Consider the following 27715-nt stretch of genomic DNA (forward strand, 5'->3'; position numbering starts at 1 on the left):
TGTTCGCTTGAATACAATTCTCTCTTATATAACAAAAGCTCGGGTTAAAATTGATGTCTTAATTCATGACTCCTCTAAAATGTTACTGGACTGTTACATAAGCCACTGTCCCTGATAATAAGATTTTGTCAACCCCTACTTTGGCCTAAATAGTCTGTCATTCTTTCTTTATTTTGAAGTGGAAGTGGAACACACCTACAGTATCCCTATACACTTGTCCACCAGCCACAGGCAGCAAAAACTGAAGTCATAGCCCATTTGTTATGGCATTATGTTAATGACAAATGTTGCAAGTAGTCAACCAATCAGTGGCCCGCGGGCCCGCCGTGGAAGCCTATCCCTGATTGGTTGACTACTTTTGACAGCTTATAATGCCTGGAACACACAGGAGGACCTCTCGAGAGCAAGAGTACCAAAGGATTCGTGGACGCACGGCACGCATTTTGAGTGCGCACACGCTCACTGAGCGAGAGGAGAGAAAATTCATAAGAGAGCCGCGTATAGTTGAAAGCGCGCGTCCAGTTTTGTGCATGAGCAAAGGAAATCGGCGTGCGAGCGGAGAGATTCGTACAAATGCGTAAATGTAAATACAGTATATACTCATCCAAAAGAGTGGAAAATTTTTATTTGAAACCATTTCAAATTGAAACAGACTTTTTAATAATATCATTAACTTGTTAAAATTGTTAAATTTTTACACTGTAAAAATACTTTATTCATTCTAGGTGGAGGGGATGGGGGTGCTGTGAGGGGCTGTGTCATGAAAGTTACAAATCACATCAAAACAGCGTTACACAATAGTCTCAATTCTTCATAGAAAATCTAGAAAATCACATACAAGAATAACATCATACCATCCCCAAATCACAATTTTTTAATGAAGTTTAATAAAATCCATTTTGTTAAAAAAAAGCCATTTTGATTGAACTTTAGTTCAAGACCTTAAATGTTTTTTGAATTTTTCAGGGTGACTTGGTTTGGCGTTTTGTTGTATAGGTGTTTTTTTACAGTTCTCATTTAACATTACAACATCTTAAAATGTGAATCTTTGATCAGTCAGGCCCCATTACACAACAGGTGGAGTAACCGGATCGACTAGAAGTGTGAAGTCACAAACCAGCTCTCAATGAAACACTCGGCTCAAGTGTTTGCTTCCCACAGAACAAAAGAGGGTCATGCCATGTCATCCAGGAGTTAAATGGTTCCAGTGATTTGAAAAATCTGTCAAACATCAAAGGAGGTGAGTGAACTTGAACATGGGCTAGATGCATATGTGCAAGGTTTTACGAGAAAGCTTATTGATTTATTGAGTTGTCAGTGTATGGTATAGCGGACATGACTTTATAGGACTTCACTATAATGTTGGATGTGATACAGACCATTATCCTATAGACAAATTATTATGTTTCCAGTTACTGTCAGCTATAATATGTAACTTAATTAGCCTACATTAATAATAATACATTTGTAACTTTAGCCTTTATAGTAAACTGTGGCATGGTGTAATATTGCTCTTTGTTAATGTTTACTATAGTATGTAGTATTAACTGTAGTGCATTGATAACTGTAGTAAACACTGTAGTATACTAGGGTAAGGTTAAAACACAATGCAGTCTAGTAGTTTTTTCTATGTGGAACGTCTAGACCAGGGGTCTTCAACTACTTTTCTTTGAAGCCAGATTCCAAAAGTATCAATAGGATGCGGGCCAGTTTTTTCCCATATCATAATTTCTTCTGTTATTTTGTATTTCTGTTATTTATTGCATTTTGTTCCTTTTGTACTGTTTTTGTTGCTGTCCCTTACAGGTCATATATTAAAACATGCACACAAATATTGCATCCAGTATATATACCTTTTCATGATATTTAATTAAAAAGGATATTGTCTTTTTAATTGTATTTTATATTCCATAATACGTTAGTTTACCCAGAAATGGATTTGCCAAGATGTGGGTGGTGTTGTTGTTTTTTCAAGAAGATATTTATGAAGATATTGAATTAATGAAAGTCAAATAAAAAAGTCAAAAACGCTGATACATTCAGCACAAAAGTAATGCCTGCCCCTTGACGTTAAACTGGCGTCTTATAAAGCGAATCAGTCGGTCTGTGCAAGAAACTGAACGCTATTATAATCTTCGGGTGAAATCGCATATGTGCCCCACGCATGAGGGCAGATCCTTTGAAGTGCAAGTTCTGGAGGGAGATGAACAGCTGTTTTTGTAAATATTGCTGCTTAAATCATACATAATGAATGCAGTAATAAAAACAACATCGTTTTTTCCTTATCTGAGACAACAGTTCGCGTGGTGTAGTACTCTTCCTGCAGTTACATTCAAGGGCACAAGACCTGCTGCCTGTGGCTGTGGATTGCCGATTATAACATTGCAAATAACATTAAGTTTCTTGGACAGACCGATCAAATCGCTTTATAAGACGTCAATCGTTATGAGCCGCGGGAATAACTTTTGTATTGAATGTAGCAGCGTTTTGGACTTTCAAAGGCGTCTCAGGATGCGCATTTCTTAAAGCACACCATTCTCAAAGTCTCTCCACTTATTTGAAATGTTAAGTATAGACGAATACATTTATATTTATGCATTTGGCAGACGCTTTTACCCAAAGCGACATACAATGCGTTGCCATACATTTGTTTCTAATCCCCTGGGATCGAACCCATGAGCTTGGCATGCTAGCTCCATGCCACTGAGCCACAGGAAAGCTTAAAATACAAAAAGGCTAAAAATAAATGGGCTACAGCTTAATTTTAATTATTTAATTTGTCAACTTTCACGTTTTATTTCATGAATCATCATACACAACTTTCTCTCCGTAGGTCTACTTATAACTCTGCGTTCCCAATTTCTGGCGACTCCAAACTCCAGAGATGGCGATCGTATTACGCACATTGAGGCATCACCACCGCTATTTGACTTTTCTCCTCAGCTCCACTATTGTCCTGTTCTGTTTTCACTTTCAAAACTCAGTGGTGATTTTTACCTATAACTCTTATTTTCGTTATGTGTCCGAGCCCGCTCCGTGCGCGTGTGCCACCTGCGCGCTGGACCGGGGACGCGCGGACGGGTTCAGTGCGCGTTACGAACCGACAGTCCATCTGCTGCTCAACAGCAGCAACAGCGAGTTACGCGCAGACGTCTTCGGGTGGTGGAAGGTAAGTTTGCTGAAACTTGGATGAAGTTCCGCGTAAACGGGAATAGATGGCAACATTTAAATCTGTTGATAAACTTCCCAGGACATGCTATTCTTTAAAAGCCAGTTAATTGCACATTAGTTTAAGTCGTGTGGATCACATGCATTCATTGACCGAAAGATGTAAAAAAAAGATGAACATACAGTATGGAAGATTTATGGTTAAAGATGGGCAGGGCTGTTTCCAAGCAGTTCCCAGCATGCTTTCCGTGAGAATGGATCGGGAGAGTAAAAGCAGAAATGAACGTCTAAACAAGATGAGACTTATAAATGTTTGATGATGTTTAGCTGAAAACTGGAACATGTGGTTGAGTCAAGATTAGCCTTTTGCTGCCATTTCTTTCATATAGAAGGTGTCAACAGCTCATTATGAGTTATTAATATCAATTTATTAAAACCACCAAGTGTTTTTTTCACACATGACAGCAAAGCTGTTCTTTTCTTCTCAGTTGTGTAAACTGCTGAACATGGCTCTATACAAACAACAATGGCTTGAAGACAATGGCTTGAAAAACGTCTTTTGTGTGATTATATAGTTCAGTAGGTCAAACCGACGCTCATTTATTGCCTTTAGAACTGCTATTATGTCTCGATAGATTCAAGGGCCAAAAGATTCAAACATAACATGACATGATTCAAAACACATAGACAATAATAGTAAACAATTGAAGCATTAGAGCATTTCTTTATTCCACTGCTAAATAATAATGTATTATTATCATTATGTTCATTTTTAACTACCACACAGGGTCTACAAAATGTAACAAGTGTTGCCAACTACACAAGCGTGGTGAAGAACCTGTTTCCGCTCTTTTCGGATAAAGAACACTACTCAGATGCTGGTCCAGACCGCTGCAGAACCTGCGCTGTGGTCGGGAACTCCGGGAACCTGCTGAGATCCCATTATGGACCTCTCATAGATTCCAATGACTTTGTCGTGAGGTACAATTGCACACAAACTTACATCTGACTTTAATTTGATGTTTGATGTGTTGGCTTTTTTGAAAAAGGCCACAAAAAGGCTTTTTTGCAGTGGAAAAAGGGTCCTTTAGATTTGAAAAAAGAAAGAAAAAACAAAAATGGTTCTTATGGCCTTGCAGTAAAGAAGCTTTTGTAGCACCTGCTTTTTAAAGAGTGAAGCACAACTCATCCTGCCAAAAACAACACAAACGTCTTTGGTTCTTTACAAAGAATGCTATCATCAAATAGAAACTAGATAGTAAAGTTCGAGTACAAACTTTATGTTGGCTTGACAAAGCCTGTCCTGAAGAGTTTGAAATAGTTTGAAAGGTTTTATCGTTAAACTTTTTCTAACATGATGGAAAAAATAACGTGACCCCAGTGTGTAAAAACCGGGGTTAGTATGTTGTTAGCATGATTAGCATGTTACTAGCATAATTATAACGACACATGGGAGTGGCTTGGAATCTGCAATTGATAATACTCTAAGCTATGGGTGAAACGAACCAACCCCTGTGTCTCTATGATGTTCTGATGCAGAGATATACATATTGCTAATCGGTTGCTAGGCTAACATGTTTGGTTGTTATGGGCGTGGCTTGGCATCTGCACTTGATAATACTCTAAGCTATGAGTGAAACAAACCAACCCCCGTGTCTCTATGATGTTCTGATGCAGAGATATAGGTGTAGCTAAATGGATGCTAGGCTAACCTGTTTGGTTGCTATGGGCGTGGCTTGGCATCTGCAATTGATAATACTCTAACCTATGAGTGAAACGAAGCAACTCCCGTTTTGCTAAACGGTTGCTAGGCTAACATGTTTTGTTGCTATGGGCATGGCTTCATAGCTTAATGAAGTTTCAGGGATACTGATTGGTTGCCTGAGCCAAATGAGCCCACCCCCTTGTCTCTATGACACTGTGCTGCAAAGATATCCACCTGGTTCTTTTATAATGGGAGTCTATGGGAACAGTTGCTAGGTTCCTGTAAATGGTTGCTATGGGCGTGGCTTCAGAGTGTCATGATGATCTTGAAAGACTGATTGGTTGCCTGAGTAAAATGAGCCCACCCCTTGTCTCTAAGTGGTTGTACTGCGAAGTTATTCAACATGGGACAGGTATGACGCCTTATATGGGCATGTTTCCTGTCCCATTATAAGTCAATGGGGAATTTTGGGGGGCTGTTACGCCCCAGGGGTGCAACTTACACCCCATTGTGAGGTAATTTCTTACAGAGCCTGCCAGCTTCTTCAAACGTGGTAACTCGCAAGTTTCTACGACATCCTCACTTTGAGTTATGAACGTCAAAGTTTGTCGCAATGTTAAGTCTATGGGAAATTAGGTGAGTCCGGTTTTCGAAAACCAGAACCCGGATCAGTTAGAAGAGATATAGCATATCAAGTCAGACCAGTTTGAAGGTTTGTGGAAAGTTTGATGGATGTTGAAAGCTCTAGGAGGAGTAGCAGTCAGACATTTTGGGAATGACAAGAATAATAATACGCTTAGAACAAAGAACAGTATGTTGGCTCTGTCAAGCCAACATAAATATTCAGCATGAGGTTGCATGGATGCCACTATAAGGGTAAAAAAAATAACTCCTATTTGAACCTTTTCTCAAAATGTTGCATTTCTAATGACAAGTTCAGTTCAATAACAAGTTTTGCTGTGTGTTTTCCTTCAGGATAAATAAGGGTCCAACGGGAGGTTTTGAGAAGGATGTGGGTTCTAGAACCACTCACAGGATCATGTACCCTGAGAGCTCTGTGGATGTGGACAACTCCACTCACCTGGTGCTTTCTCCTTTTAAGATGCTGGATATAGAGTGGCTCATCAGTGCCTTCACCACTAAAAACATCACAAAGTAAGATTTACTGATTCTAATGATAGAACGTCTAAAATCTAATGCTATACTCGAACCAAGGGAGGCTCTCATAGTGAAATTAACCATGAAATCAAAAACGACTATTTTTATATTTTAATGTATTATTGCAGAGGTGGGTTTTTTATATGCCTGTGCACTAATCTGTCATCAAAAACATTAACAACAACATCTCTGTATGACGTTTGTCTCGGCCTGGGGGTGGAACTATACTGACTGTCAAGCAGCCAATCAGATACACCCGCCCACAACAGAGACACGTTAACATTTTCAAGGAGTTTAAACTACATGTCATGAAATACAGGGGAAGAACCCAATTGCAGGCAGTGGGGATTAAGGGGTTAACAAAACAAGATTTATTCAATACAAAACACAAAACAAAGACCCACGATGGGGCAGAACAGAACAAACAGGATAAATAACAGGACGAGGACTAACTAACACTAAACGGAGATAACAACACTAGACAAACTAAACTGGACACTTACTAGACTGACGGTGAAACAGCACGACAGGAACAGGCACTATTGGGAAACACTGGCCGAGCAACAAGACGAACTGAGTACAATGACTGAGCAACAAGACAATGAAACATGAGGGTATTATATAGGGAAGACAAATGAAGGATAACGACCCAGGGCAGGTGAGGGTAATCAAACACCGCGGGGAAACAATACAGGAAACCAGAGGGGCGGGGCCAATGACAGGACACTGGAGAGAACGCATATTATTGTCAAAAGGACAATAATATGTTTCTCTCCACACATAACCAAAGACTTTGCCATGGCTCTGCCTCAGGACCAGGAAATCCGAGACTATCCGAGACTAGAACCATGACACTATACTTGGTAAATCTATAGTTGTCTGTATTACAGTAGACTAAAAGAAAGTATTGTAACATCAGCTTTAAAACAAACCATCTTGCTGTAGGTTTACCCATAAAACCATGAATGAGTTTGTTAAGTCATTTAAGAGGAATTATTAAAAAACAACAACAGGGATATTTCATTTGAAGTGAAACTTGAAGTTAACGTTTTGATTTGGTCTCTTCTGTTCGTTCCCAGAACATATATGAACGTGTCATCCACAATACAGGCAAATAAGGACAAGGTGATCAGCACATATTTTCTTCAAATAAATACATTTACTAACAACAGAAAATGATTTTTTGTTCAAATGTGATGAAGGAGAAATCAAACTATACCAGATCACAACATTATATTAGTTCATTCACAAGAGTGTTTCACAAGGGTCTTGTTATTTTTTCTCTTTAGGTGATGATACTCCACCCAGAATTTATGAAATATGTTTATGTGAATTGGACGGACAGTCACGGAAGATATCCGTCCACAGGCTTCCTAACGCTGATGTTCGCTCTGCACATCTGTGATGAGGTAAAACATTCATTATACGTCTCAAATAAACAAATATTTTCTCGAGAAATTGTATGTTGTGATTCCAGTGTGACATTGGTTTTGTTGTGGAGTGAGGTTTGTTTAACGTTCACATCACCATTGAGGTTTTTAGTACAAGCTGTTTATACAAAAACAAATAGCCTCTGTTTGGATTGTAAATATTAATTTAATTTGGATGTGTGATATTTGGACCAGTGACAAAGATAAAGGGAAGGAACAGGATGCAGTTTCCACTATTTACTGTAACTCAAGATTTACTACATTTATCGCCTCTTTGTTCTTTTTCTTTTTTCTCAAATATGAAAGGATGAAATGCACAAGTTATTCCGTGAGAACATAATCGTGCGCTAAAGCTCTTTTCAATGATGAAGACATGAACTCCTTCTCTCTCACAGGTGAATGTTTTCGGGTTTGGAGCTACAAAAGCTGGACAGTGGCATCATTATTTTGATGAAACGTTGACTCTGTATGTTAATGAAAGTCATGCGGGAGACTTTGAATATCAGACAATCCTTCGACTTGAGCAGGAGAAGAGGATTGTGATGTTCAAGGGTTGGACATGAACCAAAATGAAGAGGGCCAATATAGTCCCAAATGTAGCAGTATTGACCCTTGGAAGTTAAGACAGGACACTGATATTAGTATACATAAAGTAGGCTTACAATATACTTAAACTTTACTTATACTGAATGAATTGATTCTGAAGTACTCATTCAGATCCATTCACTGGAGAAAAAGAGAGAAAATGTAATGATATAAATTACCCCAAAGCAAACTGTCAATCACAGTAAAATTACCTCCAGCAAATTGAATGTGCCATAAACTGATCTTCACCAATCTTCAAAGTTAATTTGTTGTATTGGTTAACTATATATCTTCTAATATTAAATACAAACGGAATAATAGTATAATGTAATTTATAAATAAAATATAAAAGACTGGGAAAGGGGTACACAGATGTTTCACTACTGTGAACTACACTTCATTGCCACATATCTTAAATGGCTGTGCATGCTTACAAGGGGATGTACATAGCACGCCATGACAGAATAGTGGATGTTATAACAAAGGACATATCAAGCTTCCTTTCACCCGGAGTAACAATGTATAAACATTCCTGTGTAAAACCTTCTATGTTTCAATGCAATAATAGTAATGCTGAAGTATTTTCCCATTTATCTGCTAATACACCAGATGTTATTGTGATCAATGAGGAGTGTAAAGAAGTGTTTGTTTTAGGGGTTGCGTGTACCTTTGACTCTAGTTTGAATAAAGCTTTTTTATGACTAAAATGATTTAATACCAACCTCTTCTGAGCATCATTGCAGAGATGGGTTATCGGGGTTGATTGCTTGTTTTTATATTTGGCAGCTTGGGACATGTACATAGGTTGGTGGTAAGAGGACTTCAACGACTTGGAATGTCTAAAAAGAGGGCCAAGCACTTAGCAAAGTACTGTGCTGTGTCTGCGGTTATAGGCAGCCGCGGTATATGGCGGAGACGTTGTTATTTATATCCCTAACAACTGAGTTGTATATTTAATATTGTGTACATTTGTTGTATAACACTGGTCCATGATTGAGTGGATATGCATTTATCTGTATCTATAAATATTTTTGTCCCTGTAAATGATTTCCTTTAAGCGGACTCAAATAAAATATTAAAATGTGCGTGCGTGCGTGTGTGTGTGTGCTTGCAAAGCTGACAGCAAGGGAGGTTTAACCATAGCCCCCATTTAAATTCATAGTGAGAGCAGCTCATTTTGCACGTCTGATACAATTTTGCACCTTTGTTTGCACTAAAAATGTGAAAGTTGTTAAATGTTAAGTTCATGAAAATGTTAAACATTTCTATACAACTCTACATGCATGATAGCTGTTTACAAAAATAAGATGAGTTAATCAAAACCTATCATTGCATATTAGATTATAGGATAGCTCTGTTTGATAAAAAGTTAAAACTTCCAAGAAATAAGCAAAGTGAGTGTCTAAAAAAGGTTTATTGTTATGTATGAGAATCACCAGAGACTGCTCTCACTCACGGTCTGTTTGAACTGTTGCCATGTGTTCAAATGTGACTCTGCTATCTCTCTGCACTTTAAGATCTCCCTAATCTGGTCTATTACCTTGTTGGTCATTTTACAGTGATTAGACAAAATGCTGATTTGCCAATTTTTTTGCACTTTTTTCAGAATCAGAATCAGAAGAGCTTTATTGCCAAGTGTGCTTGCGCACAAGGAATTGTCTGTGGTGTTGGAAGCTTCTACAGACATTCAACAAAATGACAACACAAATATAATAAGATTTACAGTCTAAAAGATTCTAAAATATGCATATATAAAATAAAAGACTATACAGAAAATGGGGGATAATAACATATAAGAGACATTGTACAGGGTAGTATACAGTAGAATTTACATATTAACAGATTGTAGGTACTGTATTGTGCAAATGGATAATGTTGTAAGTAGAGGTAGTGTTATGTACATGTAGAAATGAAATGTAAATATAATAAGGCACAATAGTGCACACTATAGCAGTAGTGAAAGTGGAATATTGCTCTTAAGGAGCAGTTATCTGTTTAGGAGGGAGATTGCCTTGGAGAAGAAGCTGCTTCTGTGTCTGGAAGTCCTGGTGTTTGGTGCCAGAGGGCATTTTTGACGTATTATATTACAAATATTTATTTATGTCTTGTGTTTTGTGTTAGAGGTATTCTAAGAATTTCATTGTTTGCTTTGCCTGCAATGACAATAAAAGCTATTCATTCATTCATATTCAGGTATGAAAATGTTAACTGGTCATAGTGACCCTGATAAAAGAAGAAGTAAAGTGAAGAAATAGTTTTTATAATATACAGTCTGCTTGATCAACATTTAATGTCTCATATTACTTCACACCACTCACTACATTTTATTAAGAATAAAAAAAAACAATAGAACCCTACCCTAAACACAATAGAAAATGTAATGGATTTATTAGTTGTAATAGGAATTTAGTTTTGGTTTTAATGCATAAACAAAGGTTCATAATGGTATTTACAAGGAAACCATTACATTTTCTATTGTGTTTTGGGCGGAGTTTTATTGCTATGTAATAGAATGTAACGTTCAATGAAAAGTACATATACACATATACATATACAATACACAGTATTGTAAGGCTAATGAAGTAGCAGATGAAAAAAAGCGGCTGTTTTGCTGAGTGTGATGGGCGCGAATACGTACGGATTGCTTCATAGTTTATTAACCTAACATCAAAAATGTCATCATTGTGGAAAAATGTCTCATGATGAAAGTGAATGTTGGTTCAAGGATAAGAACTGTAGAAAGTGCCATAAAAAGGGGCACATTGAGAGAGTATGCAAAACAGCCAAATGGAAGACACACAAAGACAGAACCCATAAAGTAAAACGTAAAGCCACTAATGTGCATCAGGTGACTGAAAATGAAACAAATACAAGCTCAGATAGCGATGATCTCTCCTATCTTGAACTATACAGTATCAATGAGACAGACCGTAGAGTCATTTGGCTCACTCCAGAAGTGTCAGGAGTTAAACTCAAAATGGAGTTAGACACTGGATCTGCTTTATCTGTCATCTCCACAGCTGATTACAAGAAAATGTTCCCAGAACTACAGCTGCAAAAGACATCAGTGATATTGAAGACATATACTGGTAAAAAAGTGTCTCCAAAAGGGAAACTAAAAGTAGATGTAAAGTACAATGAGAACACGCAGCAGTTGGATCTGTACGTCCTGGAGACTGAGGGTCCAGCATTATTTGGACGTGAGTGGTTGAGAAAAATACCATTAGACTGGCATGCCATAAAAAGCCTGAACATGTCATCTCACGTCACAAGCAAAGATGCACAAAAGACTCTTGCTCAGATTCTTGAAAACGCTGCACCAGTGTTTCAGAAAGGGATCGGAACACTTAAAGGCATAAAAGCAAGGCTTGAACTGAAAAGGGACATTTCTCCCAAATTCCTCAAGGCTCGTTCAGTACCTTATGCACTCCGTCTGAAGGTGGAGGCAGAGCTGGGCAATCTTAACTAAGGTGGATAGGAGTGAGTGGGCAACTCCCATAGTACCAGTGATAAAAAAAGACAAGGCAGAGAGCGTGCGTATTTGTGGGGACTTTAAAGCAACTATCAATCCTGTTCTTCATACAGTACAGTATCCCCTACCATGTATTGAAGATATATTTGCGTCTTTGTCTGGTGGAGAATGTTTCACAAAACTTGACCTTGCTCAAGCCTACCTCCAAATGGAGATGGAGGACAGTTCTAAGAAATTGTTGACCATTAACACACAAAAAGGGCTCTACCAGTATAACCGTCTTGTTTTTGGAATTGCCTCAGCACGAGCCTTGTGGCAGAAGGCAATGGACCAATGTTACAGGACGTTCCAGGAAGACAGTGTTACCTGGATGATATCATTGTGACAGGGAAAGATGACACAGAACACCTACAGAACTTACAACAGGTGCTGACTCGTCTAAGTGAATATGGACTAAGAGCCAATAAAGAAAAATGTGAGTTCTTCAAAAAACAGATCTCATACTGCGGACATGTGATTGACAAAGATGGTCTTCACAAGTCACAGGATAAACTTGAAGCTGTGTTAAATGCACCATGCCCGCAGAATGTTTCTCAGCTCCGATCATATCTAGGACTTGTGAACTACTACCACAAGTTCCTTCCGAACCTCTCTACTGTGCTGCATCCTTTAAATGCATTGTTACAAACAAAAACACAGTGGAAGTGGACAGACAGTTGTGAGCAAGCTTTCAAGGAGACAAAACGACTCATAACCTCTGATGTAGTGCTTGCGCACTTCAATCCATCCTTGCCTATTAGACTTGCGTGTGATGTGTCACCATATGGAATTGGTGCTGTGCTGTCACATACTGTAAGTTTCCAGATGGCACAGAAAAACCTATAGCCTTCGCATCCAGATCATTAACAGTGGCAGAACGTAATTATGCACAAATAGACAGAGAAGCACTCAGCCTTGTCTGGGGTGTAAAAAAATTCCATCATTACCTGTATGGTCAAAGGGTTACATTGGTCACAGACCACCAACCCCTGGTCTCAATCTTCAACTGTAGGAAGGGTGTCTCGGCAATGGCATCAGCACGGCTGCAGCGATGGTCACTTTTCTTGGGTGCTCACCAATATGACATTGAATACAAAAGCACCAAACTACACTGTAATGCTGATGGCTTATCACGCCTACCACTACAGATGACGGAGAGCTCAGACACAGTGGATCCGGCTGATGTATTTCACACAACAATTAGAAGCCAGCTACCAGTTACAAATGCCCTGATTCAGAAATAAACCCGCAATGATCCAACACTATCCAAGATCTACGAAATTACTGTCAGAGGATGGCCAAAACATGGAAACTCACTTTATCCAGCATTTTCGTCGAGACGAGACCAACTTTCGGTGTGTCAAGGAACTTTAATGTGTGGATTACGTGTTGTGATTCCCTCTAAATTGTGCAGAAAAATGCTGGACACCCTGCATGAGGGACATTTGGGCACAGTAAAAATGAAAAACCTGGCCCGCAGTTACATGTGGTGGCCAGGGATTGACAAAAAGATTGAGTATTTAACAAAAGCTTGCTCTGGATGTCAAAAGGTTCAAAACTCCCCACCGCTAGCTGCTCTTCATCCATGGGAATGGCCTTCAACACCATGGCAAAGAGTACACATTAATTTTTCAGGGCCATTCAAAGACTCAATGTTTCTCATTGCTGTGGACGCACACTCTAAGTGGCCTGAAGTCCTTCCAATGAAAACAACCACTTCTGCAAAAACTGTTTCTGTATTGAGGACAATATTCTCCAGAAACAGGTTGCCAGGGCAGATTTGTACGGACAACGGAAGATAGTTCATCTCTGATGAGTTTCAAAAGTTCATGAAGCAGAATGGCATCAAACACATCACGTCCGCGCCATATCACCCTGCCACGAATGGCTTGGCGGAGAGATTTGTGCAGACCTTTAAAAAAGCAATGAAAGCCATGGACAATGACAACGACAACATTCCCCTACAACACAAGATTGACAACTTTTTATTCATGTACAGAAATGCAGTACATGCCACTACTGGCCAACCTCCAGCAATGATGTTTCTCAAAAGGAACTTGCGCTCTCGCCTGGATCTCATCAAACCTAATGTGAGGCGGTATGTTGAAAACAAACAATTTGCAAGCATTAAGGACAGGCCTACAAGAACATTCAGAGTAGGTCAAGAAGTCTTAGCGCGAGATTACAGGATGGAAAAGTGGCAGCCAGGCACAATCGTCACCAGGACAGGACCCTTGTCATATGCAGTGAAAGTCGGAGAAGCCACCTGGATACGTCATGCAGAACAGTTAGTGGACTGCCAAGTGAAATCTGCTTCCTCCCCGGTTTCCGACTCAAATAAAAAAGAGGATGTTGTTGACGTTGTTTCTTCTGCCCCAGTCGAAGGGAATGACTCTGATCATCGTGTAAGCACTGCTGAGGTGACAAATTCAGTTGTGTCTGAACCACAAATACTGTAAGTTCTCAAAGACGTTATCCTGAGAGATGTAGGAAACCTCCACAGAGTTTTGATTTGTAGTCATGTTACAGTATGTACCAGTATGTTGGGTGACAATGTGTTGAGTTAAGGTAACTGAACATGGATGTTATTATGTTATAATTGGGAAAAAAAGCAAAAAAAAACTGTTGTGCTGGAGACGTATTTTTGTATATTTCTTGGGGGATAAAAATGTTCTTTGTATGGTTAATCCAAGAAGGGAGGAATTGTAATGTATGTATATGGTGAAGGGCTGCTCCCTTGTGGATGAATGTTGGAGTAGTTCAGAACAAGTTCAGTAAAAGAGTTTTTGCTGTTACTGCATCACACGTGTCAATGTCGTTCTTCTAATGCGTGCTTACCACATACACCACACCTCATCAGACACACTCAAGATTTGTGAAGCCTTTTTCAAATTGAATCACAAAAAAGTAATAAGTGTATTATTTCAGTGTGTGTTTGATTCAGGTTAACAGGTGAAAACTGGTGGGGAATAATATGATGTTTGAGACCACCTTTATTTCTTTAAATATGAAAAGTACAGAGTGTACACTTTCAAGTCAGCTTAGTTTTATTGTCATTCTGTTATATGTGGGACATACAAAGAAATTTAATGTCTCACATGACCACAATGTTGCATATTTAACATATAACTTATACCAGTGGTCTCCAACCCCGAAGAGCTACCGTCCAGAAGATTTCAGTTCCGACCCCAATCAAACACCCCTGAACCATCTTATCCAGGTGTTCGGGGTCGTTTGATAATTACAGACAGGTGTGCTGAAGTGGGTTGAAGCTGAAGTCTGCAGGACCGTAGCTCTCCATGAGCATTGTTAGAGATCCCTGACTTACATTTACATTAAGTTATTTAGCAGACGCTTTTATCTAAAGCGACTTACAGATGAGGGAAACAATGGAAGCAATTGGGACAACATAAGCACAAGAAAAAGCATGAGTGCAATAAAAAAACTGGTCTCGTATAGCCTACCACAGTATACAGAGCGAAGTTGGAAGTTTTTATTATTATTATTATTATTTATTTTTTTTATTATTATTTTTTGAAAGAGTAGAAAAGAAATAGAAGTCAGAACTGATCGGTCAGGAATTGATGGAAGAGATGCGTTTTCAGACGATTCTTAAAGATAGCTACAGAACCTGCAGATCTTGTAGCAGCGGGCAGATCTTTCCACATAAGTGGAACCGATCCCGAGAAGGTACGTGAGAGAGATTTTTTACCTTTTAGCAAATAAGATTACACATATCTATACATATACAGGTGCTGGTCATATAATTAGAATATCATCAAAAAGTTGATTTATTTGACTAATTCCATTCAAAAAGTGAAACTTGTATATTATATTCATTCATTACACACAGACTGATATATTTCAAATGTTTATTTCTTTTAATTTGATGATTATAACTGACAACTAATGAAAATCCCAAATTCAATATCTCAGAAAATTAGAACATTCCATAAGAACAATACAAAGAAAGGATTTTTAGAAATCTTGGCCAACTGAAAAGTATGAACATGAAAAGTATGAGCATGTACAGCACTCAATACTTAGTTGGGGCTCCTTTTGCCTGAATTACTGCAGCAATGCGGCGTGGCATGGAGTCGATCAGTCTGTGGCACTGCTCAGGTGTTGTGAGAGCCCAGGTTGCTCTGATAGTGGCCTTCAGCTCTTCTGCATTGTTGGGTCTGGCATATCGCATCTTCCTCTTCACAATACCCCATAGATTTTCTATGGGGTTAAGGTCAGGCGAGGTTGCTGGCCAATTAAGAACAGGGATACCATGGTCCTTAAACCAGGTACTGGTAGCTTTGGCACTGTGTGCAGGTGCCAAGTCCTGTTGGAAAATGAAATCTGCATCTCCATAAAGTTGGTCAGCAGCAGGAAGCATGAAGTGCTATAAAACTTCCTGGTATACGGCTGCGTTGACCTTGGACCTCAGAAAACACAGTGGACCAACACCAGCAGATGACATGGCACCCCAAACCATCACTGACTGTGGAAACTTTACACTGGACCTCAAGCAACGTGGATTCTGTGCCACTCCTCTCTTCCTCCAGACTCTGGGACCCTGATTTCCAAAGGAAATGCAAAATTTACTTTCATCAGAGAACATAACTTTGGACCACTCAGCAGCAGTCCCGTCCTCTTTGTCTTTAGCCCAGGCGAGACGCTTCTGATGCTTCCTGCATGTATTACCCTGCTTATATCATGGTCTTGCCACAATTAATAAGGTTAAAACTATCATTGATTTTGGAAAGACACTGTGAGTATCTATGCAAACTGACTGGAACTACATGTGCAGTAAACGGTTTTAATGCACACTACCTTCCAGCCAATAAGAATCCAGTATTGAGACTGACCATGGTATAATACAGTATGATCAATTTTTTGTTGTGACCGCCCCAGATTTATTGTTGTATAATAATTGAATGTATGTTTTATTATAGAAACAGCAGAGAAATGTCATCATATAATACATTATATGTACATCATAGTACACTATATAGCCCACTGTATGTACAATATGATCTTATTCCACTCTTAAATAACCAGGTGCACCACTTCAGCTTCAAGGGAATGACTGATTAATATTCATGTTAAGTGTTCATAATTGCTATACCATTGTTTCTGATCTTATATTAACAAATGCAGTGTTTAGCACACACAGAGTTTTGATTTTGTATTTTAGTACGCCATGTATGTGACCCTTGGAAAGCCCTTCAGTTTTTCAGCAGTGAGTTTTATCACTTTTTTGGTTATTTGTTCACCGAAATGGACTGAAAAGACAATTTAGTATCGATGCAATTAGTAAAAGACAATTATTAATGACAAGTAATGAGAATTATTCAGATATTTTACTTGACATATTTGATTAATTAGTTAGACATGCCTGAATCAGGAGGTGGTGGTGCCATCAGTTACTACAGGCATTTCGTCTGGCAAGGTATGATATTGCTAACTATACTTTGAATGAACATATTCATTGTGTGCATTTCTCAGTATACAGGTCATTTGTAATAAATAATGCACACTATAATAAAGTGTACTGTTTTGTCACTTTTTCTATAAAGCCAACAGTCAGTCACCAAACCAATGATCCAACCGGATCTAAACGTTATGGAGGTCACCCCATCTGTGCCAGACGTCATGGAGATCACCCCAGCTATGAGAATCCATGTACGTACAGGGAATGTTTATGTATTGTTTGACTCGTTTATGTGATTACCTTTACTGTTTCATAAGTGTTTGAGCAACACTTGACATTATTATTCATTATCTTTATTTATTTGATTATATTATTATCTTTTTGCAGAAAGGACTCGGCTGTGATGAAACAGATTCTGCTCACTGTGACTGGGTGAAGGAGTACCGAACCCACTTTGCTGGGAAAGTTCACCTTCCACAGGTCACAAGAATGAACGAGGATGATCATTGACCAATAACTGTCTGTCTGAAAAAAAAAAATCTTGTTGTTCATTCTCTCCTTTGCTTACTCCAGCTTTAATCCTAGTAGAATGGCCTTGTAAACTAACGGTACTGTTTAGCGTGTTGACAAAATGTTTATACTGTATGCTCTCCTACTGGTAAGTCGCTTTGGATAAAAGCGTCTGCCAAATGAATAAATGCAAATGTAAATGTAAATTATTCCTTGTTGGCTATAACAATGCAGGACCTATTTATTGACACCATTTTCTATGATGGTGGCATGGATCAGGACAAAATCCAGGCTCCCTTCCTTTTCACCTTTGAGAGAGTGCAGGACATGCAGTTTTTCATGCAGGAAGTATATGATAAAATAAATATTTGTGTGTCTTTCCTGCACAATCCTGACCTTTAAAAAGCTAACTGGTGGTGTAGATCTGGGTTAATTCTGTAAATGGTTTTGTATTGTCGTGGAGTTTTAGGTGTATAAAAATGTCTTGTTTTTGACCAATTAAAGTTTTGTTGGGAAAAAAGGTTACTTTATCCATGTGATTGTCTTAATCAAAAGGTAATGAGTCCATCCAAGATTATATTCCTTATACATTATATTCACAACTATACTGTTGTACATGCATTCATTTTTATTTGGCAGCAGCTATTTGCACCAAGTGAAAATAGTGACAGATGATATTTACACTAAGTTTAAATAGCTGTAGGTTCTGTTTACACTAAGTGAATATGGAAGCATTTCTTAGCGATATGCTATTTACACTAACCAAAAATAGCTGTATTTTCTTTTGATTAACTGTGAATAGGAGTTAGATGCTATATTGATACTTATAAATAGTGGGAGATACTATTTGCACCTCAGTATTGTTGTGCATTAAACATTATGAAATAATAACTGTGTAAATCATTATATTTATCCAAATAATTAAATGGATGGTAACTTATTGAGATAATAAAGCCCAATACCCAACGTACCCTTAACCTAAACTTTTTGAATAAAAGGCCATTGTAAGTTTAAATTGATTTGATTGAAAACAAATGCCTCCCTGGTCTGATATGTAATGGAATTAGGTAAAAGAGCATTTTTGGCGAAAGGTGAATAAGAACCCCCTATCTCCAATCCTCTACACACCATACCTTACGCCACTGTGGCGCTGTTTGAAATTACGTCGACAACAAGGTTACCTATTTGTACTCAAATTGACACCCCGTTTTTATTTTTTGAAGTGGAGCGCCTAAGTCTACATTTAAAATGAATAAATGAGATGGGACAAGCTACCCAGCAAACACAGAACGTTCCACTAACGTTAGTTTTTGGTTCCCTTTTGGTTATTTTTTTGAGAACCAAAAAATAACGTTCTAAGAACGTTCTTTTCCGGTTTTATTTTTTGCAACCAGAAAATAACTCCCAGAACGTTGCAGGCTGGTTTTTTTTAAATAACCAGAAAATAACGTTCTGGGAACAAAAAACTAACGTTAGGGGAACGTTCTGGGAACAAAAAATTGTTTGCTGGTAATAGGTGATCATTTTATTTATTTTTTATCACACCTGTAAGGGCAAAGCAAAAACCATATCAGCGTTTTTTTACATTAATGAATTATATATGTTATATGTTATATTATTCACAAATAGCGTTAATATGGTGGGGGGACGAAAGCAGGGGTGCAGATAGTGTAAGTCATACTGTTTCTCATAGAAACAATGTCATGAAAACATGACAATAGTTAAAGAGAGGAAATTAAAGTACGACCCATAGAGGTGGACCTTACGTAGCTCCTCCTCGCTGGATCTGTAGCTCCTCCTCGTTGGACGTCTAACGTCTGCCCATTTGCTCTGCATCGAGCACCATTTGCCTTCGAGTTCGCTTAAAACCGGCCAGACACCCATTAGTAAAATCACACGATATACAGTATATAGGCTATATAAAGCATCATCGAAATGTAGCAAATTACGAACGTGTCTCGGGCTTAAAGGCTTCTCAGTATCATTTGTTAAGCCTGTAGTTTTGTGTTCGCCAATTTAGCATACAGATCTCCAAATACAACACGTGCAGACACCAACATAACGCAATATGTTGGGTGAAAATAAATAAATAAAAATGTATTGACTTTATATATAGTTATTATTGAACTAGCAGGTACTTTGTCCATTTAAAAAAGACGTCTAATTTTTTAAGGCTTCGCTATAGCTTAGTGAGAGATACGTTGAGATACTTTGTGCTGTTGACATTCACAGCATTGAGAGTTATTGAGAATAGTGAAGTCTTGCGCCACCTGCTGGTCTTCTGAGATAAGCAAGTCTTGCGTTAACCTCAGTTCTGCATTTCATTTATACTTTTGTGAGTAAAATAAAGAGTTACTGATACTGACAGAGTCAGTTTGGGTGTTTTACTGACCCAAGTTTAAAAGAATTTAGTTCTTAAAAAAGTAAATTATTTAAGAAAAACTGTGACAGACTGTTGAAACTGTAGCGTAGTGATAAATTGTTAGGCCCTACATCAAAATGGATGCCTATGCAGTGTTGGGTGTAACTAGTTACTAAGTAATTAGTTGCTGTAATTTACTTACTTTTCCCTTAAAAAGGTAAAGTAAGAGATTACTCTTATTTTTTTCTGTAATGTGATTACAGTTACTTCAGATGTAATTGAACTAAATACTGTGTAATATATACAATAGTGGAATTGAAATTAAAATTCTAACTTTAAAATGCCTGCATTAATGTATCTTTCTCACATTTTACTTAGTCAGTTAATAAGAGTAGGCTACTTTATTTAGTTTTATATTATACATTTATATTGTTTGTGATCTGTTGTACCTGTAATGTAAATATTTTATCAGTTTATCTGTTTTGTGACAAAACTTCTGTCTTTGGTGTTTCTAGTATTTGGTCACTAGATGGCGGTGTGAGCCGTCGAGTTAAACTTTAAAACAGCGCCGAGGCCTAAATGTAACACAAAAAACAGACATTAAAATGTGCAGTAACACACTTTCTTATTTTTATCTGCACACATTCTTGTTATGAATCAGTGTTGCATTTGCATATTTCTGAGACCCAGTTAAATTCATTTTGTGTGATCTACTTTTTACAATTCAATTCAATTCAATTTGATTTATGTAGCGCTTTTCACAATGTGCATTGTTCAAAGCAGCTTTACAGGAGAAGTATAGAATAGAATAGAATAGAATAGAATAGAATAGAATGTTCTGAGTAATGAAGGCCTATATTTGAAAGATTGGAATAGTGAAGTTAATGATTGAAATCTTTGATGCCAGAAATCTCATAAATAGAGTGAGAAATATTTAAAACTGAAGAAATATAAATGGTAATTATAGGTTTGTTTTCACTTTTGTATGTCTAGGTTGGGTGACATAAATTGCAAGGACAGAACACAATTACAGACAGCTCTTTAAACAAAAACCTTTATTAACAAAACTTGAATAGAAAAATCCCTTGAGGGGGGAAAACGGGACCAAAACATATTAGGATAAAATACAAAACTCAATTTTTAACTAAAGAACAAGGCAAGCCGTGGCGGGGAATAACAAAACAGTCCAGCACAAGACAGATAACGCACAGGCTTGAAATAGGGAAAAAACTAAGGGAGGTGACCAGGGCAACAGCTGAAGGGCATAAACTAATGACGGGATAATGAATAGGGAAACGAGGGGTCGGGGCTAAGGCGGAGCACGATCAAAGGCCATGTGCTTCCAAAACAAACACAAGAAATGGGGCTGTCATGTCGGCCAGAACAAGAGAAACAGCTGCTAGGAAGGCGGGATTATGACATTGGGTGTGCAGAACAGAGGCAAATATGATAGAACCGATGGGTGACGTCACAACATCTTTGTGTCATACAGTCCTGGCTGGGCTGCGTTTCCCAAAAGAATCGTAATCTTAAATTGATTTTAGAACCATTGCCACCAATGGAGCTACGATCAATGTGGTTTACGATGCTTTTGAGCAAAGAAGTCTGTGAAGGCTCCTACGGTTTGTGTTGCTTCATATTTTTGCATTGACGTGAATGTCATGGCTGGATGATTTTATGTTCCCTATAGTCACCCTGGTGTGCTAAGAAAATGTCAATATGAACAGAAATATACTTCAAAGATATTTTACTCATGATCTTTTGAGGGGTGCCAATGGCCTACATATAAGAAATAATTGTTTTACTTAAACATAGATTTTTATGTTTTTTTATTATAAGGATAAACCATACATCTTTGCTTTTAGATTATGACCTTCTGTATATAAACTTTTAATATTCCATTTTAGTAAAAATTTTGTTTTTCTTGTATTTTACCCTTTGGCACAGAATATGTGGCAGTGAAAGTCTTTCTGTTCTTGATGGCATTGTCTCTTGGCCGGAAAGTGATAAGTCACAAATCATGTACAGCTCAGGTGACTGTCAGAAAAATGTTAAAAATGACAGCACACACGTTGTGTACTTCTGGGTACCAGCAAAGCAACATGCCATTGAGGGGGAAACTGAAATCTACTTTGTGTACAAATATTTTTTGTATTTGTATTCTAATTTTTGTATGAAGGCAGTGGTTTTATTCAAGAAAACTTAATAGGTTTGTAATGATTAGAGTGCTTACTCGATATGCAGATGTGAAATACATGAATTCACTTTGTCATGTGATTTTAATTTGATGGGAATTTTAGGTGGGGTTTTTTTGCGTCTATTTTTAGCATATTTATCATCTAAATATGAGGAGAACGCTACTTCATACAGAACAGGATGTTCCAGTTTTGAGCAAACGTGCACGAGCAACATCAGAATCAGAACCTTTATTCATTTTTTTGCTGCATAATGTGGAAATAAATCCTCTTAAAAAGTTGTAATGTGTTTTTTTAAATGGTCCAGAACAGAACCCAAATTGGAGCATATTGTCACAGTAAATATAATGTGCGGTTAAACATTCAAATCAAATGTCTGAGCAGCAGTACGGCTATGTTTGATTTAGATCGGTGTATAGTGAATTTACACATCTCATTACATTTGACTTCATTAAACTAAATACACGAAGAGCAAGTGATGGTTTTTACCCAGGCATGAAATTTGGTTTCCTCATACATCAAATAATGTTAGACATGACAGTCAGACATAGAACAGATGATCCCAGTATTTCTTTAATTTAAACATCACAAATATGTATTTATCTACATTTGTTATATAGAAAAGAACAGAGTGAGCTTTGATTTGTGAAGAGGATTTGGAGCTTTGAATTGAAAATTGAAATGTGTTGTATGGACGTGTCATCACCCCTGTGGGTGGCAAAACACTCAGCAAAATGACTGCTTAGTGCTTACAATATCAGGAAACGCAATTCCTCGCAAAATTTCAGTGTCCAGGAACACCCGATTCCTTTGTAAGTCGTAGTGAAGCCGTAAGGATCACCATCGAGTCCAGCTGCTTGTAAGTTCAGCAAATAATTGCGTTTTAGTCCCGGATTTTTTGTTTCTCCTATTCTCCTCAGCCATTTTGCTGGGTGTTTTGCCACCCGGGAGCGTGTCCCAGGGTGTGTCTCGACATATTAACGTGGTAAAGTGACGTCAATGCATACCCTCTATACCGTACATAACCGCAGCTGTGAAAAAGTTGCATCGAATTCTAAGATTAGGAGTGTCAAAGTCATAGCCATTAAAATGACAAAAATAAGTAATGCATGTTTATTACTGTAAGTGGTTTACAGTACTCAAATTTCCATTTACAGTATATCATAAATGTTGAAATGAATGAACACCATGTTGTATTATTTTGCACAACAATAAAAAACGTAAGTTCTTGCAGTGATTTCCATTTTTGACATTGCCTCATAAAATCAATATGAACAATATCAAAGTTATGTTTTCGCAGAATGTTCCTATGTAGGATGACTTTGTGTAGAAAACTGTAAAGAACAAAATTATTACTTTTGCTGGGTTTATATAAACAGAGTCGCATACCGTATGTTCCTTCACTCGTGTATTTCATTCTTATTTGTCTTTATTGTATTGACTACAAGATCGAAAAAGTCTACACACTCCTATTAAAAATAAAGGTTTTTGGTATTTAAATTTTTAAATTTCATTTAAATATTAATACATTCTATTGTATATTAATTGTATTAAATTAAATCAAAACTACTCAACAGTTATTGATATTTTGCTGAGGTCTTCCTGGAAGGTAAGTTTGGACCACATAACGTTTGTTTATGCTGTTGCCGCTAAAACCGTCTATAAGACAGATGAATTAGTTGATGTGACGTGAAAAGAATGATGTTTCACAAATTGATTCATCTTATAAGCTTATTGCCTATAATAAGCAAGGTATGCTTTCTAGCATTTATATTAATACCAATAGAAATCAGCGAGTGTATTAGTATCTGTTCTGGAGTTTTACTCAAGAAACTGGAGCAGTTTCATTTATTTATCTGGTAAATGGTGTATTATGGGTGTAGCCCAATGGGTTGTTACACATTGATTGCTCAAAGGCTGAAAGTGTCTGAACATGCCGCCAAACAACGTCACAGACTAACACTGACAAACAAATGGCTGTTTGTTACACAACTGGTTTATTCCAAAACCATACAGCATGATCTCGGGGCATTTCACATTTATCTCGGATGATGTACTTTATTTTTATACCTCTTATCCTGCAGGTAGAAAGACAAATGTTTGACAAATTAAAACTGTTAAAAGAAAAGCCTATCATTCTCAATGACATCATGTTTGATTTCATCGGTTTTACAAAATTCTGTGTGTTAGTTCGTTATCACTTGCATTTGTAACTTGTTTAAAGAGAGTCAAATTTGACAGATGACGAACTTGACAGGTTGCATGCCCCGTTAATAAATAAAACGCAGATGACATGAAAAATGGGTTTACTTTGCATTTTCTGTCATGTTTGAAAAGATTTGACAGAAGTTTTGGAAATATGTAATTTGTTCCATTTACAGAACAACATTATCAACATTGTTTATTGGTTTGCTCGGCCACAGAAATGCAAATATTTTTGTTATTCAAATGCTAAGGACAGGTCAAACCTTGCAAAAGTGTTGTTTGACCGAACTGAACCATGGCATCTCATTTTCTTATCTTCCATAAACAATGTCAGATGACTTTATCTTCATCTTGGTGGCTGATGTGAGCTGTTCCTTGAAAATGAAAAGATAAAAGTTACTGGCAGCAAACTGGAATGTCAAGTAAGCAAAAACAACATCACTATGCTGTTTACCAACGAAACGGGTTGAAGTCTTGTGGATAAAGCCATGAGTTATTTGAAAAGGTTCCACTTGTTGCGTGCTGTATGATTTTTGACATATGATATGCAGACTATTGTGTTACAGCAACTAAATCTGCATACAGTCCTCCCCTCCATGTTTCTCAAATCACCGGACATTAGTTTTACTGGGTTATGACTTGCCCTGTGTATCCAGTTACTGAAGACTTTTGTAAAACAATCACCATGTCATGGATCGAACAGAGAACCCAAGTGCAGACGACAATGAGGTTAAACAAAATACTTTATTTACACAAAAACACAAAGCAAAACCCACGTGGGGGTAAAACAACTATGAACAGGGGCAAATAACAGACACATCATCAACTTGGAGGGCTTGAGCGGATCATTAAGGCAGCCACTGAAGATCACCTTGAGTTCCGCCTCATTGAACCCCACCTCTCTCGCCGCCACCAGGAACTCCAGAGCGAAAGCCCGCACGCCTGCTTGACGGCTTCGCTCTGGAGTTGATGCGCTGTTCATTGCGCTTCTTGCAGCGCTGTCTGCTGGGTCCTTTAGCTGGCCGGTTCATTCGGTCATGGATCGGACAGAGAACCCAAGTGCAGACGACGATGACGTTAAACAAAAGACTTTACTTGCACAAAAACACAAAGCAAAACCCACGTGGGGGTAAAACAACAATGAACAGGGGCAAATAACGGACTCGACAAGAAACTAAACTAACTAGACTTGACAAGACTAAACTGGACTCAGACACGAACAGACTTGGCATGACAAAAAAAACTTGACTTGAAGATATAAATCTCAGGAACATTCGAACAGGAACAAGGTAAATCAAAGGAAACAGCACAAGACAGCAAACACAAGGAGATTAAATAGGGAACCAAATCAAGAGGGGAACAGGTGCGGGGCATAAAATAATTACAATCACTAATGAGGGAACGAGAGGGCGGGGACACAGACGAGACTGGAGAGACCAGTTGCACAGTTGCTTAATCAAAGATGCCGGAACCTGGTCTGGTGGCCGGGCATCAGAGACTGTGAACCGTGCCTCCTTAGTGGAAAGTCTGAACAACCTGTTCCAACCCCTTTGCAGCCTGTTCCATGGCCATCTCGTCCATGGGAGCACCTTCAACTAGACATTTGTGGGGAAATTCATGGTTGGGGCATCCCCCATCACCCCATCATTTCTGGTGGTTGTGTATGATCTCCACTCTAAATGGCTGGAGGTAGTACCAGCTGGAACGGTGACATCACAGACCATCACACAGATACTGGAGAGTCTGTTTGCTTGCTGGGGCATGCCTACGATCAATGGCCGGCAGTTTACTTCTGCTGACTTCTCCACCTTCCTCTGCAGTAGAGGAATTAAGCATATCCGAGGCGCATTTTACCATCCCCAAGCAAACGGCGGGGTTGAAAGGTTCAATCAGAGTTTTAAGAACGGCATTCATGCAGACATGGTCCAGGGGTACATGTTTCAGGCAGCACTCAATCTAACGTTGATGCATTAAAGAACTAGTCAGCACACCACCACCCAGGCTTCTCCTCCTTTGCTCATGCTTGGCCGAGAGATGGAATTGCCATTGGACAGACTCAGACCACAAGAACTATTACCAGCAGAGGCAGGCAGCACCTGGGCAGCAGCCAAAGCTGCTGTAACTTCAAACCAGAGACAAATGAAGGACAACTTTGACAAGAGACACAAGGTCAAGCGGAGTAAGATAACAGTTCTGGACTGGGTTTGGGTCCAGAGGCCCTGCAGTAGGAACAAAATGTCATCATTTTGGTCCAAACCCCTCCAGGTGGCTCGTCAATTAACGTCAGCTACATCCTTGTTGAGCGATGGCTCCCGCTGGCATGCTAGTAGACTACGGAAGGTGGCAACCCCTTTCACCCCATCTACGTGCTCACAGGCGAGGGAGCCTAGTGTTGGAGCCGCACAGAGCGGAGCTCTTCCACCGCCACTGCCATTACCAGTGGCAGTGCAGCCATGGCTAGGCCGGGCGTTTCAAGGTTCCCCTGTCAGGGAGGTCCCACAACTATCTCCGCCAGCAGTAGGGTCTCGACCCCTTCGGCCACAGATTGCTGATACTTAGGATGCCCAGGATGTGCCACAGTTGGTACCATTGGAGAATCGGCCGGTCTGAGCAAGGGCTCATCCTTTCATGCTTAGGTGTTAGCCATCTCTTTCTACTTATAGTTCCTGTACACAGAGTTTGATTAGTTCTAAAAAGGGGGGGATGTTATATCCTGCATGTCCTGTGTTCTGCCCCTATGTTATGTGGTTATCTGATTAGAATGAGTGGCACAGATAGTAAACTGATCTATTCAAGCCAGCCGTGTGTGTGACCTACACTTCTTGTTAATATAACCCGCCTAAGCAAACACAACAGATGCCTGCCCGGAGGTGGGGTGTGGAGTTGAGAGGGGCACCTTAGAGGATGAGGGCAGAGGGGCAGTGGCTCTGGGCCACCCCCCTGTGCACGGCCCTGGACTCCAGAATAGCAGAATATAAAAGGAAAAACTAAACAAAATCTCAAATTAAATTAAAAATACGCCTTTTATTATTTACAAAATCAGCCTAATGACTCCTAACCTTTTACCAACTGAGAAATAGCCTTGTGACAACTTGCCCCGGTCTCCCTTATTCATAATCTACAGAAGTGAGACCACAATGCACTGCCTGAGTCTGCAAACAAGCCGTTGAATAAATTATTTGTCCAATGTATCAGGTTAGGTAATATGTAAACACTTGGGGGACATCATTGTTGACGTGCACACAATCTGATCTGCAAGCAGTTTAAATGCAAATTTGTGCTAGATCCAAACGGCCACATAATCACGCTCTGCATTCTTTTTGAAAAACAGCCACATCTCATCTCTCATACTTGTTACAGAACCAGTAATGCTGAGTAACCGTGAATCTTGGGTTTTGAGGAGTGTCGTGGTTCATTTCATTTGTTTACAGCACTCAGATAAAAGCTCCTTTGACGGTCAGTTT

The 27715-nt window shown here is 38.7% G+C and overlaps 1 protein-coding gene and 1 long non-coding RNA gene across 2 annotated transcripts; both read left to right on the forward strand.

The window, feature by feature from the left end:
* The first annotated feature begins 1107 nt into the window (after window positions 1-1107).
* st3gal1l (ST3 beta-galactoside alpha-2,3-sialyltransferase 1, like) lies at window positions 1108-9131 on the forward strand. Its single transcript, XM_057354578.1, has 7 exons — window positions 1108-1240; window positions 2834-3169; window positions 3956-4149; window positions 5849-6028; window positions 7111-7156; window positions 7321-7440; window positions 7857-9131. Exons 2-7 carry the CDS (start codon window positions 2885-2887, stop codon window positions 8022-8024), a joined length of 993 nt encoding a protein of 330 aa, XP_057210561.1. The 5' UTR covers window positions 1108-1240; window positions 2834-2884; the 3' UTR covers window positions 8025-9131.
* Window positions 9132-16924: 7793 nt separating this feature from the next.
* LOC130566809 (uncharacterized) lies at window positions 16925-17501 on the forward strand. Its single transcript, XR_008964526.1, has 3 exons — window positions 16925-16997; window positions 17125-17230; window positions 17367-17501. It is a non-coding gene; the product is annotated as an uncharacterized LOC130566809 (long non-coding RNA).
* The last annotated feature ends 10214 nt before the right edge of the window (window positions 17502-27715 follow it).

The sequence above is a fragment of the Triplophysa rosa genome, linkage group LG16 (genome assembly GCF_024868665.1).
Source record: "Triplophysa rosa linkage group LG16, Trosa_1v2, whole genome shotgun sequence".
NCBI lineage: Eukaryota > Metazoa > Chordata > Actinopteri > Cypriniformes > Nemacheilidae > Triplophysa > Triplophysa rosa.